The following is a 22,272-nucleotide window of genomic DNA, read 5'->3' on the forward strand; positions in this document are numbered from 1 at the left end:
CATGCCGACTGACGTGACGGCTCTCCCCATTTGCTTCTCCAGGGCCACCGCTACTATTGGCAGAGAAGGGCGTTAGAGTGGTGGCCACCATTTTTGGCCAGGATTGCAGCACAAACAGGTGGCGATAAGGTAGGGAATTTCTCCTCCTCTGTCTCTTCCTGTCAGACTCTGCTTATCTTTACCCAATGCTGTCCAGTGACTTCTGCTGGATGTGAGTGTGTGCTTGGATGTTGGGTGAGGACAGCATTCGGCTTGGTTGTGCTTGACTCTCTAGATTTACATGAAGAATGTTTATTTCAGAGAACTACCAGAGGGTTGCCAACATCCATGGATCCATACCCAAACACAAGTCAACATATCTTTAGCAGAGAAACTCAATCAAAAAGTACCACTCAGAAATACAGCCATGTGTGATTCATGTTTATATTTGACTTGGTGATGGTGCATTGAAGCTGTATTTTGTGTTGAACCTACAGTGTAGCCAAGTCCACATTTTTAATATTGTGGACACTATTTTCCTGTACAATCCTTTTTCCCTCCACTGTTTATTTGATTGCATCCCATGTAATGAAAGTTTGAACCGTATTTAATTACATCTCAATGGCAAACCAAATTAGCTGCTGTGCTGCATTAGAAAAATAACAACCACATTTTTCAAACTTTTGCTTTCATAAGACCAATCTCACATAAAACCTCCGAAGAGGAATCAATAGGTGTGTGTGTATGAGTCAATCTACATTTAAAAAAAAGTTTATTATTGGCAATTGAAGGAGACTTTTACAACTAATAGACATTACAAAGATATACTGATGTTACAGACTTGGTCTACCTCCACCTTCCAAACTGATCAAGAATACAACAGTATGTGTCTATGAAGCAATATTAACTTTTTTGGTTCAGCACAATCTTTAAGTATATTCAATAGTACCAGATACTGGTATAACACTGATATAATTATGAATCTAAATTATACTTTTTTCCTCGAGGTTTGTGTTAATTCACTAGCAGTTATCCCAACAGATACTTAAAGTTAAACAAATATTGCTATTATTATGCTGACAATCGCCATTGTAAATTTAGGAACAGGAAATGGTTTTGAAGGAACACATTTATATATGCATGTTAGTTTTATTCATGTAAAATTAACTCTATTTTGTTAAAATCTGTGACCAACAGTGACTATACAGTTACTTGAGAGATGCAATTTGATTAAAAAAAATAAAGTCACTGATAACAAACAGTGGTACACTATACCACCCTCAATATAAATTGCATAAGACAAATATTGGCAAATATACGGATGTTACTGATAAATATATTTTAAAGCATTAAGACATATCATAATGTGACTATCTTCAGTGAAAAATGTCATTTGATAGAGGTGCAGATAGAAATAGGAAGACTTATTAGATTCTGCACATTACAAACAATAAAAATAGTTATATGAAATACTGGCAAAGCATGCAGATGCTTGTTTATTATAATTTGTGGAAATACTTTAATTCTGAAAAGATAATGCCAGGTTTAAATGATCCACCCTTCATTCTACACCTCTTGATTTAACATAATCATCTTGTATAGTGTTCAAGATATAGACTTGCATTACACTTCAGTTGATGCATGTCATACCTACACTTCATATCTATGTAACCTGGGAGGATAATAAACAACTAGAATTACAGTTGGAGATAAAGTTGAAATAATTGCTAATATTTAATTGGTCTGCACCAGTTTTCCATTTTCAAAATCAGTGAATGATAAAGATTTGTTGTTTAAAGTAATACTTAAATTGCTTTTATGTTTGAAAAAATGAATACCCTAGGTAAAACTTGGAGGTGGATAAGGAATTGTCTTAGTGAGAGGAAGCAACTGCTAGTTAAGTAACTATGGAAGAACTTAGACAAATTTTGGAAGTGGGCAGAACTATGGCAAGTGAAATTCAATACAGATGAGTGCAAGGTGTTACATAAGAACATAAGAGATAGGAGCAGGAGTAGGTCATTTGGCCCCTCAAGCCTGCTCCGCCATTCAATAAGATCATGGCTGATCTGATCTTTGCCTCAACTCCACTTCCCTGCCCACTCCCCATAACCCTTGACTTGCTTATCGGTCAAAGGTCTGTCTGTCTCCACCTTTAATATATTCAATGACCCAGTCTCCACAGCTCTCTGGAGAAGAGAATTCCAAAGATTCACGACCCTCTGAGTGAATAAATTCCTCATTTCCAATATAAAAGGGTGCCCCCTTATTCTGAAATTATGCCCCCTAGTTCTAGATTCCCCCACAAGGGGAAACATCCTCTCTGCATCTACCCTGTCAAGCCCCTTCAGAATCTTATATGTTTCAATAAGATTACACATTGGAAGAAATAAAGGGGAACAAATTGCTCAATGGTGTTGAACTGGTTAGAGGAAAAATTTAAAGAGATTGGGAAGTGATATTACACTCAATAGTTACCATAATTCAGTTATTGCAGAGCAGCAAACAGAAGACTGCGCTATACTGTCAAATCAATGGAGGATGAGTCTGAAGACATCATGTCAAATGTGTTCAATCCTCTGCTCCAGCCACACTTTGAGTACTGTACTATGTTCATTTCTAGTTGGTGGCACAAAGAAGATATCCAAACCCGGGAAGCAGCGGAGCAAGGGGCTATAAGGCTGATCATGAGTATTAGAGGAATGAATTATAAGCAAAACATTAGAATTTTCATTTCAAAGGAGCTGAATGAGAGGTGGTCTTATACAGGCATACAAGATATTAATTTAAGTAGAAAAGCAGTTTCAAAGTAAACCACAACTGCAGCACAAGGAGGTATAAAGAAAAAAAGAAAGACTTCCATTTATATAGCGCCTTTCACGACTACCGGACGTCTCAAAGCACTTTACAGCCAATGAAGTACTTTTGGAGTGTAGTCACTGTTGTAATGTGGGAAACTAACTAGGTACTAACTAGTGAAAGGACTGGTGTTAGAAAGTGATTCTTCGCCTAAAGAGTAATTGTTACCTGAAATAGTCTTCTGGATAAGGTAGTGGAGGCAAAAGCTCTGAGATAAGGGCACCACAAGTGTCTATGCAGGAATGAGTTGCAAGGGCCAAAAATTGCCCTCCCTCATCTCTACATATCTTTGTCTAACTTAAAACTAGGTGGGCAGTTAAAATCGTCCAGTGGGACTTAGGTACCGAAGACCCACTCTCCTCCCAAGAGTTCCAATTTTAACCCACTCCTTTGAGCAGGCGAGAGGGACACCTGCTGGAAACCAGCAGGGCGCTTCTTTAAATATGCAGATCAGGCTCCGATGACTATTTTAACCAGACGTCTGCCTGGGGAAGCTGTTGTAGCTTTCCTACCAGAACAATCTAGTAGGAGGAGGTCTCTCCCGGCGATTAAACTCCTGCTACCCAACATTCTGCTCCAACGTGTCGACCGGCTATCACTTCCTGCTGATTTTTGGGGGGGGGGGGGGGGGGGGGGCGGGGGGAACTCTGATGGGGCCTATGCAGATGAGGCCCGGAAGTTAAAATCTCCAAGGCCTCTCTTTGCTGAGGTCGGGATGGTTTGCCGCCTGCCTCAGACCCTGCCCACACGAGTGCCGACCAGAGTAAAATTGGGGCTTTAGTTTTCTGTAATGTTTCACAAAATGAAATGTCGTAAAAGATAAATAATCAGTCACTGTTTAGGTACAACATTCTAATAAGAAATCTTTTAAATACTGATGTGACTGAAGAAGTTAGTTTGACAAACAACTAACGAACAATATAGCATTTTTAACATAGCAAAATAAGGACATCAAATTTGAATTTAACTTCAATACAATTTAGTTGTCTTAGCAGCAAAGTTTGGGCAACATATAATCCAGTTATTACATCATCCTCCTGGGCAAAACGCAAAAAGTACTTACAAAATCACTCAATATGTGCTATTTTCAGCATACTACTGAAAAATAAACATATATAAAAATACACTCTTCTAAGACTGGGTGAATATAATAGTACAAAGGGAACGCACAGGAATTTTAAAATGAGTAACAAAGGGCAGGTTATTCTTCCCATTAAAAATTCTGTTTAGTGATGCTCATACAAATTCCGAAGCATTATCACTGTTTCTTTTCCTCATTAGAAATTCTCATTGCTGCAGCTGGAACATTTGATATTTGAGCATATGAGCTCCAATGTCACTAGATGCAGTTTACAATTACATCATGAACCCCTCATTTGAAGATATAGATGAAAAAAAATACCAAGTACAACTTCATTTTTGAGTAAAAATCCTTTTCAAATATGGACCACCACAATTCAGTGCTGTTTCTAATTTTGAAAAGATTTTTTTTTGGAAAAATGTTAGAATTGAAGGAATGGGTTGGCTCCATAAAATGTCAAGTAGAATGCAAATTGTGTGTTAACATTAATCTTCAGCGTTTTCTCTATGCTATTTTTCCCACTTGATTAAAAAAAATAAGAAGAAAATGCAAGCAGAATCAAGATAAAAATCCACACAAGGAAGGTATTATTAAATAATGTGGAAAACAAAAAGCTTTTTTTGGCACTTCACTGGCACTATAATGTTTATGATCCAAATGTGAAAATATTCAGTTCCTTAATGTCAGCATCTGCTGTCCAGAGGATCAAGAGAGAACACAGTGCCTTCTAGAGTTAGTCCCATTTTGAACCCCTCCTAGAAAATAGAAAGCAAGAAAATGTGTTAAACTAATAGCAGATACTGGCTTTCAACAACACGCAGACAAAATTTAAATAATGAACAGCAAATACACCAAAAAGTACCCATGTCATTTTGTGCTGTGATTGGAATCTTTGTTTTGCAATCTGTCAGACTTACTTATCAAACTGAGAATAGATCTACTTCAAAGAACAAGAACAGACATAATAATGGTTAAATCATACTTATTTACCTAAATGTTATGAACATAACAAGATAACCATACATCAATCATTTTGTCCACCAAGTGCAGTAGGCCCTTCATGTGAGGGAGCTTAGGAATCCATATAAAAGCATGTCAACAACAGATGTGTAAAACTAATGATAGCTTATAGGGGATCTTAACTTCTTGGAATTGAAGGCAGGCACAAACAAATTGCATTTATGAGAGATCATCCTTCATAACAATTTACCAGTACCAGGTGCTCCCCCTGTGTATTCTGGGACCAAGCGCATGATTGAAATGTTTAGCTGCTGATATGACCTGTGGAGCAGTTATCTAAACAAGGACAATTAGTGGCTAATTATTGTTGGACATTTCTATAGTTTGCGACCTGCTTGGTTCCTTTCTGTGTTATCTGAACAATATCTCCAGGTTATGGCAAGATCAGGAAAAACAACAGGAATTAATGGGCTTCTTTCCCTTTCTGCACACATTTCTTAAAAAAAAGTTGGTTATGATTTGATGATGTTTTTATGTGAGGCATGACATTTGGAGTTTGGACACTCAGGGGTAGAGTTGCACTTAGGGGTAGAGTTGCATTGGTCTTTCCAGTGCAATTTAGCCAAAATCGCCCAAACCAGTGCAAAAGGTCAAGGAATTTCAAATGCAAATTACGACTAGTGCAAATCGAGTTTCCGCAATCTTTTGCTCTAGTTTAACAAACATCACCCTGGAAGCAGATCCCGCCCACAAAACTGGCCACACACCCAAATTGAATTAATCACTGTTGTGAGTTTCCGTTAATTGCGCCCGTTTGCGGGCCTTCAAGGTGGCTCTCAAAATTAAGCTTTTTTTTGGTGCAAGGGCTCGAATTGGCACCTTTTAAAAGATTTCAAATATTAAAAAATATTTAATTTACTAAGAAACTGACTACTGTACACTAATAAAACTAGTAAATAGTTCTGTATAGTTTTATAAAGTCATTTTTAGTTATTTAAAATCAGGGTACTCACAGGTGGTGGATTGGACACTTATTAAAAATGTTTATTTTTTATGATAAATCCATTTTCAGCTGTATTGATAAAACTGCACCAAGGTTACCACTCTTAAATATATCAAGGTATATTTATTAATGTAAGAAAAAAGTTATTATGTTCTAAAACGGTGACCGATTGTGCTGGTTCATGGAAGATTTTTCATTTGGCGATAAGCAAAAGTGGAAACTCTACAGCTCAAAACTTTCATTTATGCTAATGAATCGCCGGTGGCAGTGCTCATGGAAGTACTGTTATATAAGTATAAAAAATAAAATATAGCAACATATACCATGTAAAGTACAGGTGTGTATTTCCTTAAGGCTAGAAAGAAAGAATGAATGAACAAACTTGCTTTTATATAGAACAATTCACATTCTCAGGTCATGCCAAAGCACTTTACAGGTAATAAATTGCTTGTCAGTATAGTGACTGTTACTTTGTAGGCAAATGCAACAGCCAATTTGTGCACAAGTCCCACAAACAGCAATGAGAAAAAAAAGTTTATTATGGTGGCATTGGGTGAACCAATAAATGTTGGCCAGGACACCAAACTCCTCTACTTTTCTTTGAATAGTGCCATATGATCTTTTACATCCAACTGAACAGGTAGACAGGGCCTCAGTTTTGCATCTCATCCAAAACAGTCACCTCCAATAATGCAGCACTCTCTCCGTACTGCACTGAAGTGCAGTCTAAATTAAGGTATAATTGATCTGCATTCTTCAAATGAATGCTGGATTCACTGAAGAGATCAGAATTGATTTTGTTTGATTGATAGGTCAATTGACAATTTGTAGACATTGAAAACAAACATATTCCTGGAGAGAGAGAGAGGGAGGGAGAGGGAAGGAGGGAGAGGGAAGGAGGGAGAGGGAGAGGGAGGGAGAGAGCTGAATCACACAGCATTTTAAGATTCTTTTGCATCTGTAAAAAACAAGAGCGAAGTGCAGGAGTTGGAAAGTGTAAATTATCCTAATTATACAAATCAGTATTTTAAAAATTTTAAACTTTCCCAAATGTATACCTGGTTTTAGATTGATTTAACTTATTTCTATGTGGTCTGCTGCAGCTCTTGAGAAAATGGAAGTCAATCAGATGTGTTTAATAAATTTGTCCCAACCTTGACCAGGGCCCAAGTTCCGCTGGGATCGGGCAGGTGTGCCTGGTAAGATTGCTCACCAGTTCACAACTGAGGGCCTAAGAGCAGGAACCCCTAACTTAGGGACTCCTTTCCCCCTTACCTTGATGGGCAGAGGCTCTGCACCTGAAAGCAATCCTGGAAGTGCTGATGCAAGGCTGGGACCTGGTGTAACTGGGTCCTGGCCAAATTTACAGCCATTCCAGTGGACTCCCACCAAACTTATGGTCAGAGTCCGTGCAATTTTGGTGCCAAGATTCTTAAAGGATAGCATCTCATTCTGATTGTTAGTGATTTTAAATGTTTTTTGCCACAGTTGGTGTTGCACTTTAGGGGACCAGGGGATTTAGAAGACTCTGAGGCTTCCTACCTGCTGTTTCCCTACCAGCTGAATATATACAATTATTATCTGGACCTTACAGAAAAGCAATGCCTTCAGAGGCCAAGACTCAACAATAACAACAACCTGTATTTATATAGCAGATTTAATGTACTAAGATGGGAGGGAAAGTAGTGAGTGAGGAGGACATAAAAAACCTGCAAGGGGACATAGACAGGCTAAGTAAGTGGACAGAGATTTGGCAGATGGAATACAATACTGGAAAGTGTGAGGTTATGCACTTTGGCAGGAAAAATCATAGAGCAAGTTATTATCTTAATGGCAAGAAACTGGAAAGTACTGAAGTACAAAGGGATCTGGGGGTCCTGGTGCACGAAACTCAAAAGGTTAGTATGCAGGTGCAGCAAGTGATTAAGAAGGCCAATGGAATGTTGGCTTTCATTGCTAGGGGGATTGAATATAAAAATAGGGAGGTATTGCTTCAGTTGTACAAGGTATTGGTGAGACCACACCTGGAATACTGCATACAGTTTTGGTGTCCATACTTAAGAAAAGACATACTTGCTCTCGAGTCAGTACAAAGAAGGTTCACTCGGTTAATCCCGGGGATGAGGGGATGGACATATGAGGAGAGGTTGAGTAGATTGGGACTCTACTCATTGGAGTTCAGAAGAATGAGAGGCGATCTTATTGAGACATATAAGATTGTGAAGGGGTTGGATCGGGTGGATGCGGGGAGGATGTTCCCGATGATGGGTGAAACTAGAACTAGGGGGCATAGTCTTAGAATAAGGGGCTGCTCTTTGAAAACTGAGATGAGGAGGAACTACTTCACTCAGAGGGTGGTAGGTCCATGGAATATGCTGCCCCAAAAAGCTGTAGAAGCTACATCATTACATAAATTTAAAACAGAAATAGACAGTTTCCTAGAAGTAAAGGGAATTAAGGGTTACGGGGAGCGGGCAGGAATTTGGACATGAGTCTAGGTTCGGATCGGTCATGGCCCTGTGGGTAGCGGAGCCTGATCCTGTTCCTATTTCGTGTGTCTAATTCTGTTAGATTCAGGAGATGGTTCTGTGATAGTGGATTGGCAGTTAGGATCAGATCAGCCATGATCTTATTGAATGGCGGAGCAGGCTCGAGGGGCCGATTGGCCTACTCCTGCTCCTATTTCTTATGTTCTTATGTTCTCATTAGTAACATTAGTTGGTTTGCTGTGAAAAGATGCATGCAGATGTGACTGATTCACTGTTTGCCGGAGGAAGCAATCGAATCATTCCCGATGAGCAAGAAAGCAACAGGAGCCTCCTAGGATTTGTCAAAATGACAAGTTTTCCCAATTTGGGGAAAAAAAATCATTTTGCATTCCATCATCATCAAAGTAAATATTGACAATCTTGGCTTTCCTTGTAGAATGCTGTTGAAGATTTTCCTTAAACAGATGTTCATTGGTATTTCAGTCTCACTGATCTGTCCTTGGTACGACAGGATATTAGGGATGAAAGGTGAAGTGATTATGGACCTGGCTCCTTCTCGGTGTTTGTCCTTCTATCGGTCAATAGGTAGAATTATGGCAGATGACAATTTTGCTGAGTTTTGATGACTTTTGCACTGGAGTTTATTCATCACTTCATCGGGAAGGGAAAAATAACTGGAAGGAGAATCATCCAGCTTATTCTTGCAGAACTCCTGGCAGCCAGTTTTAGAGCAGCATTGACATGACAGCAGATTGCCTACACACTGGAGTGGTGCATAGGATTGGGGGAAGGGGGGGCGAGGTGGCACAAGAAACAGGAAGAGGAGGAAATCATTTTTAAAATAGCGTGCAATCACATAATGTCATGCACATCACCTAATAACAATTTCACCTTTGATCAAAATTGTTTATAAATATATTTTTCAAACACTTCATATCAACATGAAGAAAAATCCAACACTCACATCTTACATGTTAATGAGTAGGAACAATTTGGCATGTGGAAGATTATATTCTATGCAGACAAGGGCTGGAAGAAAGAAGTGGAGCCGCTACCCAAGAAAAGGGGGGTGTAATGTGGCAGCTGCAAACTACAATACCACCAGAACATTTAGCTACAATTAACTGTGGGCTGCATGTCAAAATAACTAAAGGACAAATTTAGCAGAGATGAAATGAAATATTTCTTCACAGTGAAGATGATCAACAGGTACAACTGGTTTCTAGGTTATTGGAATTATTTAAGAAATGGCTAGATGCTGTAATGGGTTGTTTTTCTAGCAAGGTGAGATGAAATGAGCCAAAGGGTCTTTGTTATCCTAATGTACATTGGGGGCTTGAAAGTGAATTCTTTTTTCTTGTCAGAGGCATTATAAACAACATAAGTAGAATCAATCACGTTAAAAATTACATCCAGTATACACATAAATGAGAAATAAATGAAAATACAATGTACCAACCATCGCTGACGCTGCTAGGCACATATGGCAGGCATAAGGAAAGGATAAAAAATTATTACAATGTAATTCAGTAAAGACTGCTCAATTCTAGCACTACAGAATGAAAACTAAGCTTTTCGTTAATTGAAAACGATCATGTTCCATTGCAAAACAAAAGTGGAATTTCCACCACCCTGCATGCAAAAGCACCCTTTAAGAAATTCATACCATATGCACTTAAGCCCCCACCCACCCAGCTGCGTATAAAAAGACATGTATTCATATAACACCTTATCACATATTTCAAAAATGTCAGTGATTTTCAAACCATGAATTACTTTAACTATTATGATGTAGATATATACAGTATATAAGGATACAATTGTAGATTTTTGTATTAGCAGAATAAGGCCCCCCAGAAACCACAAGAACATTGAAACAATTATAGTAAAAAAAATAGCTACAAGCCACACTAGATCAGAAACAGAAATGAGAATTAGTCCAGCATTATGGAGCTTTCTGTGTGCAAGTGGAACTTCTTTTAAAAGAATGAGGGATATAATACTTGCAGGAGGATATGTCTTCTTCATTAAATGAAACCTCATCATACACATATACGAAGAAACAGAAATAAAGTAGTGTTGGTTGTTGTGTATGTACCTTTAAGGGAATAACTGGTCTTAGACTGCAGTACCGGCAGTGACCACCCCTGTATAAAAGGCCTTAGCAGGCTTCTGTAGTTTCAGTTTCCAGGTTGTCTCCATTCAGTAAAGACTTGTTATAATCAACTCCTGCAGTCCGTGTCTCAATTATACACGGACATAATACTGGCGACGAGCAGATACGAACTTACCTACAATCTGCACCACCTCATGGGGATCCATCCCTGAATCGAAGTTATCAGAGGTCGAGGCCAGAAGGAAGAAAGAAACAGTAGAAACAGGCGTCGACCGTGGGCATCCGCCTCTGAGTCAGCGGAGTTGAAGATTTGCAGGAGAGGCTGTCGAGAGTGGGGCTTGGTTATCCTGTCGATGATGCTTCAGCTAATCGGGCTGGTGGCAGGTAGTACACTAATCCTTCCTGGGCTGCGGCGGTCTAGAGCTCGAGCGGGTGGCTTGCAACGGGGCCGAGCAGCGTTGTCAGGAAGAGGAGAGGGTGGAGCACACAGGGCGCGGCCGGTGCTACGAAGCCAGGCAGCGTACAGACCCGAGAAGAGGGAGGCAAGAGTCCCGCAGGGTTGTTCCGACGACGGGGAAATAATAAAAAAAAGACCCGACACTCTCCTGGGTCTATGATTTAACGGTGAAGGGATGGTCAGCACATGGCGAACCACTGCTGCCAGCATTCTCGCCGAGAAGAGAACAGCTGTCAGTGTGCAGAGGAACCTTGATGTGTGGATCCAGAGTAGTAATTCCATCCAAATTGAAGGATAGCGTGCTCAATGAGCTTCATGAGGGTCATCTGGGAGGGGTAAAAATGAAGAACTTAGCCAGAGCGTTTGTGTGGTGGCCGGGAATCGATAGAGAAATCGAAGAGATGACCAAGAGCTGTACAGGATGCCAGAAGGTCCAAAACGCCCCACCACAAGCCCCTCTACATCCATGGGAGTGGCCCTCATCTCCATGGCAAAGGGTGCACATTGATTTTGCTGGTCCATTTATGGACCCGATGTTTTTAATTGCGGTGGATGCACATTCAAAGTGGCCAGAGGTAATAAAAATGTCCTCAACCACCACAGAAAAAACTATCACAGTCTTACGAACCATGTTCGCCAGGAATGGGCTGCCTGAACAGATTTGCTCCGACAATGGACCACAGTTTGTGTCTGAAGAGTTCCGGAGGTTCTTAAAGAACAATGGTGTTAAGCATTACACATCCGCCCCATATCATCCAGCCACTAATGGATTGGCCGAGAGGTTCGTTCAAACATTCAAGAAGGCTATTAAGGCAATGTGTAATGAAGATATACCCCTACAACACAAGGTGGATAACTTCTTGTTTGCCTACCGGAATGCGACACATGCGGTTACCAACCAAACTCCAGCCATGATGTTCTTCAATCGAAGACTACGATGCCGCTTGGATTTGGTTAAGCCAAACATCAGAAGAGATGTGGAGAACAGGCAGTTTCAGAATATGAATGAAAGGCCGACCAGGAGTTTTAAGATAGGTCAACCAGTTTTGGCCCGGGACTACCGCACAGAGAAATGGCAGCCAGGAACGATCTGTACACGGCAAGGACCTCTAATGTATACCGTGGACGTTGGAGAGAGCATTGTAAGACGCCATGCTGACCAGATTCTAGAGTCACTGGAAAACGTCAACTCCACACCACGATCTGATACACCTGGCGATGAAACCGAAGTACCAATTGCATCTACCGCAGAATCGGTGATATTGGAAGCAGACGAACCAAACAACGACATTGATCCCAACTCAACTTTGCCAGAAGAACCTGATACCCCAAAGAGGCGTTATCCAGACAGAATCAGGAAGCCTCCTCAAAGACTGAACTTACAATTGCTTAACTTCAACCAATGTATCTAGCAACCATAATTGTAATTGTAATTAGTTATTATTTAGTTGTTAAATGAATGTTATGTACTGTTTATCTAAAAGGGGAGGAATTGTTGTGTATGTACCTTTAAGGGAATAACTGGTCTTAGACTGCAGTACCGGCAGTGACCACCCCTGTATAAAAGGCCCTTGCAGGCTTCTGTAGTTTCAGTTTCCAGGTTGTCTCCATTCAGTAAAGACTTGTTATAATCAACTCCTGCAGTCCGTGTCTCAATTATACACGGACATAATATTGGTGATGATGGTGGGGCCTGCATGGTAACACATCTAAACTGAACGAATTAGCTGTCAAAGCAAATAAGTATGCAAATTCATTCAGGCAGCTAATTTGCAAATGATCTTAGGAGAAACTTAGCTTATATTAAGCCCAAGAACCAGCCACTGCAAGAGTGGAATGAGCTCTAACTTTTCCTAGTAGGTCCTACTTGGAGTAAAAATGTTTATGCTTTGCTTTAAATAATATTTTCTCCCATCCATGCCAGCAGACACAGAATGCAGTTTGGCCAGTACTACAGTATGGGGGATGTGTCTGCAAATATTCCCTGCTAATATGCAATTCCCTATCTAACGGGAGAGTTGAGCTTCTGTGTTGAATCAAAACGCAAGAGGGCTCATTTTGGTGTCCATCACACCCCATCTGTGCCCCAAACCAGGGTACAATGGGCTATGAAAATAGGCAGAAATCAGTTTACTTGATTTCCACCCTAATTAATTTCCTGGTTTGATTTGGATGAGTGTTTGAAAGCAGGCGGGAGCTTCATTACCTTATATATCAACCTCCCAATGATCACGCGACCTATATCCTCAGGATTTGGTCAGTAGAACCATCTGCTGCAAGGACACCTCTAGCTACGAGGGAGCACAGGACTAGTACATGCAGTTGTGTTCTGATACTTGGCTGCACCTATTGTGACATTGCCCTTAATTGTCCCGATCCCTATAAATTAGACTTGCACACAGTGGGCTTAGCAGGCCAATTAAGGGAAAGCCGGTTGCAGAGAACGTCAATGTATGACATTTCATCTGTCAAAAGATTTTGATTTTGACAGATGAATTGTAATCGTTTTGACAGCTCTGTGAAGCTGTGAAACAGTGACATTCTCTGTAGTTTGATGAGGTCTTGAATTCAACACCTCATCAAATCACTTTCTTTTGCAGAATTGAGATGGTTGTTGCACTGGAGAATGCAACGGCCATCTGTCAGCTCTGCCATGGAGGTGTGAGACTCTCCACATACCCACCGATTGAAGCCTGCAGGAAGATGAAGCCTGCAGGAAGAAACAAAGGTAAGTAATCTTTTTCTAACAGTTTGCACTTACCTCAGATACTCACCTCTCCACACCTACACCCATCACTTATCTTCACAGCACACTTTTGCACCCCTCTGACCCCCGCAGACCCACCGCTCGCCTCAGTGACCCTGGCGGGGTTCGGAGCCTTCGGGAAGCCTGCACTTGTGTGGGCAAAATGGTGATAAGCCTATTTTCTGCCTGTTAACTGGCAGTTAAGCGGCTGTAATCCTTTCCCGCCTCCAAGGAGACGGGACCCGGCGCGGGACGGCTACCCGCCTCCTGGCAAGATGGCATGGAAGCCGGTTGGGCACCCGCTCCCAAATTCTGCCATTTTCCCGGCAGTCCCACCTCCCCAGGGCTGGCAAGATCGCACCCTCAGTGTTTAAAATACAAAGGGCTGGATTTTACCAACCTCAGCGTGTCCGTGGCGAACGACGCCGGTGGTGGGTCCCGGCCTCGCTGCCGGCTCCAGCCCACTGTCCAAAATGACTTCCCCTGATTGGGCTAGTTACTCCCGCCCAGCAAGTTTCCCGGCCAATTGAAGGAAGCGGGTCTGATTAAAGTTAGCATCTGTAGGTATTTAACAAAATCACACAACCACAGACACACTGCAGCCAAGAGTTGCTCCTAGGGCACTGAAGTAGCAGTCTGAGTCAGCCACATGGAGGCGTCTAAGAGTGACCCAGGAATCCCTCTCCTGATTTTTTTCTTCCTCTTGAGGTGAGCTGATGATGCTTGCTCAGCAATTTGCCCCACAGTGGGGGAAGTTCAGCAGAATGATAGATTGAATGTAACTCCCATCACACAATGGCATTTTGTGTTGGTACACCAGTGTGCTGTGCTAAGATGCTATATCAGTAACTTTGGGGGGAATTTTCCGGGGAGTCAGCGGGCGCAATCGGTGGCAGGTTGGGTGGGAAAATGCTTTTTTTTGACAGCGGGTTGGGACCCTGCTGTCAACCCGCCGCTGCGCACCTTTCCCAAATGTCGAGTCTGTCAGCGCTGAGCAGGCCCGATACGTAGCGGCGGGGGAGGCAATTAAGGTCATTATGACCTTGTTAACAGAGCATTAAGTATTATTTTCAGCTCACCTTCAGAGTTTACCAGATCGCCCACACTGCTCGGGGATCACGTCAGGTAAGCAGGGCGGGAGTTGAATGGCCATGGAATCAATTCATTACTTGACAGCTGAAAATGTGCTATAAAAGCTCCCATCTCACAGCTGTTCACCTTCCAAGCTCAGAAGCTGTTGCTTACTGCATTTGGAAGACAAATTGAGCTTTATGCAGGTTGCAAGTGTTTGGAGCAAACTCTCTATCCAGTGTCACCTCATTGGAACAACCTCTCTCACCATCGACAGATTGCTCCTATCATCTCAAGTTCACCTGCCATCTATTACATCAGAATGGGTACGGTTTATACTGTCTCACCTTGGTCCTCAGATCCCACCATGATCAGTCCCAACACCAGCACCAACACCACCACCAACTTTCTCTACAATCAACTGATGCTGCACAGGAGAGAGGGCATCAGCACCCGACCACATTGCTGCCCGGGAGGCCAGGGATGGCCTCACCATGGCCAGATTTACTTCACTTGATGCTGTACACCCTGGCTGCCACATGATGCGCAAGGTTGGCACCACCCCACACCCACACGATAAAGTATCCCTACAATGACCAAGTCATTCCTTTCACACTCATCACCATTGTGGTGGGTATCGTTATGTCTCACCATTCACTGCAACTCACTAAGCCACTTCCAAAGGAGCACACAAATCTGTCCAAGAATGCAAAGTCTTCAAAATAAAGCTTTCAATGTTTGACAACACATTTACAGAAACTTTACATGAACATTGGATAAAACACCCTTGTGTTGCTAGTTGGTATGATTGCACGAGGATGATGTTGAATGTGAGGGCACTCTTTTTAAAAATTCAGAACATGCATTCATTTTCTCTCACCTTAAAAGATCACATGTCCATTGTGTTTTTCTATGAAATATATGCTCTTTCTGCTATGCTGCTCAAGGCACTGCAGTAATTCTTCTTAAAGAACATTCACGGCTGAATTGCTGATTTGCATGCAGTCTATCACTGATTTGTAAAAAATGTTAACATGTACTCATAACCTTCCTTACTCTGTAGTATTTGCACGCTTCACATTTAAGAACATGAATAGATTTACTTAATAGTTCTGCTTCCAGGTCTGAATTTCAACTTGCAAAATCATATTCTTAATGACTATGAAAGAAAATGCAAATTGTTCAATGTGCAACCAGATTATTCACCTGCATTTCATCCAGTTTGGACTGAATGTCTGGTGGAAAGTCTCCCCCACCCGAGATGAAAGGGTCAAATGGCTCAGCGCCAAAAATATCTCTTCCTGCAAAGGATAATAAAGAATATTTTAGTCTTTGCAAAACCCGATGCAGTCAGCTGATGACATGAGAAAAATCATAATCGCCATAATTTTTACATTTGCTGATCAAACTTACTGATTTATTTTGTTGTGAACAATCATTATTTTGGGATTAACAGCTGGCATTAACTTAAGTAATATCTATGGTCATTTTTAAAGCAAGAGAAGTTGAAAAAATAAATTACTCTTTGAAGCCTACTTTGGCTCAACCATGAAAGATGCATAATTTAGTTAAACACTCAGTATATGTAACCAACCCAGAAAGAAACTTTATAAACTTTATTACATTAAAAATCTCAGCAATTTATGCCCGTTATGACAATCCAACAACTGGCATATTTCACTGCCAACATGTATATCATCCAAAAAACATTCAGGCTGATGATGAGAAATTAAATGTTTCAAATAATCGAAAAATACCAAAGTCAGGCTAGATGTTAATGCAGCTTTTTTTAAAACTCACTGGTCGCAGAAGATCTAACAGGTAAAGGAGGCAGTTCTGTGCCATTACTGGATGGTGTTGGTAAAAGAGGCGATGCAGGTGAAAATGGAACCATATCAAATAGATCTGTGCTTGGAGATCGAGGTGCCACGCCTCTCTATAATTCAAACAAAGCAAGACATTAGCAGAATTATTGCTAATACAGCTGATTTTATTGCAAGTAAACAGGTAACTAATGTTTAGCATTTTACAGCAAACAGTGCATGCCAGAAGCCTTTGCTAGCAGTGCTATGTTCACAACGCTCCTCCAATAGAAACTCAAAACATTCTGCATCTTGATGGATGAAATAAAATGCACAGAAGTAATGCAGCGTTGTGTGGGTTTAGAGTAAAAGTTAAAAGCTATAGAAATTTTCACTTGAAATTATTTTAATTCTGTCTTTCAGAAATATTCTGAGGAAGACTCACAAAGCTCTTATTTGTGAACCCAAATCCAATCATATAACTTCTTTCTATATAATGCAAGGTTAAATTTATCGCTCTGTGCCCCCTGAAGTGGCCAGTCCAGTTTTTCTTTTCAGGAGACTCTATACGAGAATCACAGATTTTTTGGGGATAAATTATGTGCTCAAGGTGCATGACAAGACCGAGTGACTGGAACACACTTCCATTTTTGTCAACATTAAAGACTCCCACAGTCAGTCATACCCAGGGTTCAAATCCAGAGGGCCCAACTTTAGAAGTAAAGGGGCAGTGTGATATTTTTCAATTTGCACACTGACCATTCTTGCAGCCTTTTTGACAGAGATTAACAATTTAGTGACAAAATTATGTCAATTTGTGGGCCCACCACTTTTAGGAACCAAGCTGAAACTGCTCAAATTTGAAGACAAGAGGCTTTCATCCCATAAGGCAGGGCTGATTTCAAACACAGCTCTCAGAAATAGGGCAACATTCACTCAATCTCCAAAACTCCCATATCATTCATGAGTGTGGCACTATTCAAAAATCAGTCATTATAGGAAGACTCCAGATGTGAAACTATTAAAGATCGATGCAGGTGAGATTATAATGGATAATAAGGAAATGACAGACTTGCTAAATGAGTACTTTGTTTTCACAGTGGAGGAAGAGGATAAAATACTATTGGTACAAGGGAACCTAAAAATAAATCAAGGGCAGGAAGTTTTAGGAGTTACTTTAAAAAAAAACAGTAATGGGGAAAATAACAGGACTTAAGATAGTGAAATCTCCAGGACCTGGTGGTTTCCACCCCAGGGTATTAAAACAAATACATAAGGAAATTGCTGATGCATTAGTCATCATTTTTCAAAGATCTCCAGATTCAGGAATCCTGTCTCTGCATTGAAAAATAGCAAATGACCCCAAATTATTTAAGAGGGGAGGAAGGGAGGAACTAAGTAATACAGACCTGTCAATTTAACATCAATTGTGGGGATGTTACTAGAATATATTATCAGAGATTGAGTGACTGAGCACTTGGACAAGTATCAGCTGATGAAAGAGAATCAGCATGGATTTGCGAAGGGTAGATCATGACTGATTAATCTAGTTGGATTTGTTGAAGAAGTCACTAGCATGGTGGACAGGGAAGAGTCTATGGTGTCTATATGGACTTCAGAAGGCATTTGATAAGATTCCGTACAAGAGATTATTAGCAAAATGAAAGTGCACGGAATTGGAGATAATCTTGTGATATGGGTCGTTAATTAGTAAATGGTAAATTTTGAGAAATAAAACATATTTCACCTCTGTATGGTTCCAAATTATTAGTGTTAGAGAAGATATATTTTGATATACAATCTTGATTTTATTTTTATTCAACTCCACAATTTCCCAAAGGAGAAGCTCAGTGCAATGCTACGAGAGTGAAATGGTCTCGACTGCACAGCTATTGTTGCTTTAACTCTGGCATCGGCTTACAAGAGGTGTGCTTGGAGAAGACTGAATAGGTGATCAAATATAATAATGTAAAAATAGACCATGCCGTTTTATTATTTTTTTAAAAACCTAATCACAGATTTCACCTCCAATTGTTTCTCTCTAACCCTCCTTGTGAAATCAATGATTCAGCCAGGTACGTAGGTAGGCAGAGCCCTCTGAAAACTCAACAAATGGCTATTCTCCATGAACAACCACAAACAGTTAGTGTCAGCAAGCTACCCAACCAATGGAGCCATCACAGCCAAGCCTGATCCTGTCTCAACCAATGTCTACACACATGCACATTTACTAGGGGGTCACTGAATAGTGATTCGGAATGGGAATTCTGGCTAATTCTTCTCCTCTACCCCAGTGATCTTTGGGCCAACTGTAATGTTTCACCAAAATTTACTAACTTTACAGAACAGAATTTGAACTGGGAGACTTCCTGGTCTGTTCCACACTGCACTTTTACCAACTGAGACAAATGGCCTGAATTTTCTCCAGAGAGGCGGGGGGGGGGGGTGCCTCCGAGGTGGGTGCGAAGTCCGGGAGACTTTAACAGCAGAGCCATTTGTGCATGTGAGGCCTCAGATTCCTGCCCCGCAGCCAGCCAGATTGAGAGGCAGGCTGGCTAGCTGCGGGTGGGTAGGCCTGCAGATGCGAGAGGTCGGTCTGGTAGAAGGATCGCGCGGGGGGGGGGGGGGTTAGGAATCGGCAGTTGGGGATCGGGATCACGTGGAGGGTGAGCGTCAGCCGTTAGGGGGAATTGGGGGCTGTGGGGGAAATGGGGGTGGTAGGCAGTAATTGGGGCCGGCCACCGGAGAATTGTGGCCGGCCTCAGCATCATCGGTGGGGTGGGGGTGGCCTCATGGTGGGGAATTGGAAGCCTGGGGAAGCGATCGGAGGCCTCGTGAGGGGTTTCCAATTGCGGGTGTTGGGTTAGGTTGGGAGGTAGGTATAAAGCCACTTACCTCCTGGATGCAGCAGTCCCCACCTCGGGTGTAACTGTCAGCTTTCATGAATTGTGTGAAACCCGTCCACAGGCAGTTAAATTCAAAATGGAGGTGAAGAGGCGTCCAGCCTCATTATAATATTTAAATTAAGGTACCACCCTCTGGAAGTGGATTGGTCGTCCGCCCTCCGGCCCACCCCCGTTAAAACCAGAAATGGGCGGGTTGGAGGTGGGGTCAGGTCAGGAATCCGATTTTTAACAATTTAACTGCCCCCATGCTACAAACCCACCCCCCTTTTTTAGGGTAAAATTCCGGCCATTGTAGAAGCTATCCATCACATATTCTGATACAGATGAAAAATATCCTCAAAATATCAAAATAATGAATAACCTATAGTGGTCTAGAAATTCGTCTCAGGCAGTGGTGTAAAGCGGGTAGTATTGGAACGACCACCCATTATATGCAGCGCCTACTCGTCAGTTCCAGTATCTTTATAATGTCCCAATAGCAGAGCAGCAAGAATATTCCTGCATCACTGGCCATTCTTGCAGTAATGATAGAAAAAACTTAAGAACTTCAATAGTAATGAATATTGTGGCCTTTTAGCCTCTCACATGACAAAAGATGGCTGTAATAATGGCCATAAACGCACTCCGCAAAGTTCATGGCACCAAAATTACTGGAAGTTGCTCAAATACTGAACTACTATGTATATGTCAGAAAAATGAACAGCTATGTTGGAGTGACTTACAAGCTGCAACACAACCTCAGGGTTAAAATGAAATGGCCATAATTTGCTCTCAAAATAACAGTGAAGCTAACGGCCCTCGCCATTGTTTATGCGTAAACGGTACAGCAATTTCGAGTGAGGGGCAGATGTGTGGTTAAACTGAAATATCCAAAAGTTGCTGTCCAGGTTGCACTGCTCTGCCGTTAGCTTTGCAAAAACAGCTTCACGCTGGCTGCCTCACCATTGACATGTATTGAATGGCGTGAAGTTGCTGTATTTTGCGCGGTAGATATGAACTAAACTCGCCACAAATAGTTAAGCCTTCTTCATTTCAGCCTAAGTACCCTTTTAAAGATGTGTTAATTACTGCCAGTCAACCTCTCTGGCACTGAAAATGAACTATTACTAGTGCAGAGTCTCATTCCTTCAGGTTATAATTGTTGTTGGAAGATATATTTTTTCACTTTTCCTTTCTGTCCCTTTTTTTCCATCTTTCTGTACCTGATTTAACACTGAATTCACCCATTCTAATTTACACGTCCTTTCTTAGTCCAAACGCTGTTATTTTACAATCCTTCAATCTGATTGGTTCAGGAAATAAACCGTTGCTTGTCCCATTCACTCTGGTCCCAGAGGCCGTTTCTCTCACTGCGACGTTATCAGTTCATACTTTCAGCACTTGCGTGCAAAATTTTTTAGAACCTAACTGTGCAAAGGGAAGTCTAACTAATGGCAGATGCCATTAGATGCCCTGCCATGGCAAATTATGACCCGATATTCACAAACAGTTCATACTTTGTTATTGCACCTTATGATGTGTACTGAAACTCATAATTGTGTAACTAACCCACACACACATTTATGTATAAATGACACTAAAATAAAACTATTTCAATAACTAGTAACACATTGATGTGGAATTAAAGTGGCTTGTATTAGTTAAAATAGTTTAAATGACTACACTAAGGCGTCTCACTCATTATTTAATGAAAATCACAATCTTAAGTTTAAAACAAAAAATTAAAATGCTTAAAATAGCCAGGAAACTGTACACAATCTACAGTTTTTTGTACATGTGTGTATGTGCTTACAGATAGATGTGTACATACATGTTTGCATATGTACACACAGCTATAAACACTTACACAAGTTGATGGTCTCTGTTGGGAGTTACTTATGGTGAAAGATGTTAAAATGGCAAAACTGAACAGCCTTGATTGAAAACAAAGGTATACAATGTTGCCAAGATTGGTGGGAGACCAGAGGATTGGGAAATTTTTAAAAACCAGCAAAGGATGACTAAAAAAATAATAGAGAGAGATGATGAATTATGAGAGTAAACTGGCAAGAAACATTAAAACAGATAGTAAGAGCTTCTACAGGTATATAAAAAGGAAGAGAGTAGCTAAAGTAAACATTGGTCCCTTAGAGGATGAGGTTGGGGAATTAATAATGGGGAACGGGGAAATGGCAGAGACTTTGAACAAATATTTTGTATCTGTCTTCATAGTAGAAGACACCAACAACATCCCAATAATGGATAATCAAGGGGCCACAGGGAGGGGGGAACTAAAGACAATCACTATCACTAAGGAAATAGTACTTGGTAAAATAATGAGACTAAAAGATGACAAGTCCCCTCAACCAGATGGCTTTCATCCCAGGGTCTTAAAAGAAGTGGCTGCAGAGATAGTGGATGCATTGGTTGCAATATACCAAAATTCCCCGGACTCTGGAGAAGTCCCAGCGGATTGGAAAACCGCAAATGTAACATCCCTATTTAAGAAAGGAGGGAGACAGAAAGCAGGAAACTATAGACCAGTTAGCCTAACATCTGTCATTGGGAAAATGCTGGAGTCCTTCATTAAGGAAGCAGTAGCAGGGCATTTGGAAAATCATAACGCAGTCAAGCAGAGTCAGCATGGTTTTATGAAAGGGAAATCATGTTTAACAAATTTGCTGGAGTTCTTTGAGGAGGTAACAGGCAAGGTTGGACAAAGGTGAGCCAGTGGATATGGTGTATTTGGATTTCCAGAAGGCATTCGATAAGGTGCCACATAAAAGGTTACTGCATAAGATAAGAGCTCTCAGAATTGGGGGTC

General features: G+C 41.1%; 1 protein-coding gene across 9 annotated transcripts in view; it reads right to left on the minus strand.

Annotated features, from left to right (window-relative positions):
• Positions 1-734: 734 nt before the first annotated feature.
• Positions 735-22,272, minus strand: part of gulp1b (GULP PTB domain containing engulfment adaptor 1b) — a 607,790-nt gene continuing 586,252 nt past the window's right edge. For all 9 annotated transcript variants that reach the window (XM_085985908.1, XM_085985904.1, XM_085985903.1 and 6 more), the window contains 3 exons: positions 16,562-16,697; positions 15,968-16,062; positions 735-4,674 (listed from right to left, as the gene is read on the minus strand). In XM_085985908.1, the coding sequence (XP_085842034.1) occupies positions 4,603-4,674; positions 15,968-16,062; positions 16,562-16,697 (303 nt within the window). In that variant the 3' untranslated portion in view covers positions 735-4,602. The remainder of the gene's footprint in view (positions 4,675-15,967; positions 16,063-16,561; positions 16,698-22,272) is intronic.

Source organism: Somniosus microcephalus, chromosome 4 (assembly GCF_052327205.1).
Source record: "Somniosus microcephalus isolate GS21.2 chromosome 4, FLI_Smic_1.0, whole genome shotgun sequence".
Lineage (NCBI taxonomy): Eukaryota > Metazoa > Chordata > Chondrichthyes > Squaliformes > Somniosidae > Somniosus > Somniosus microcephalus.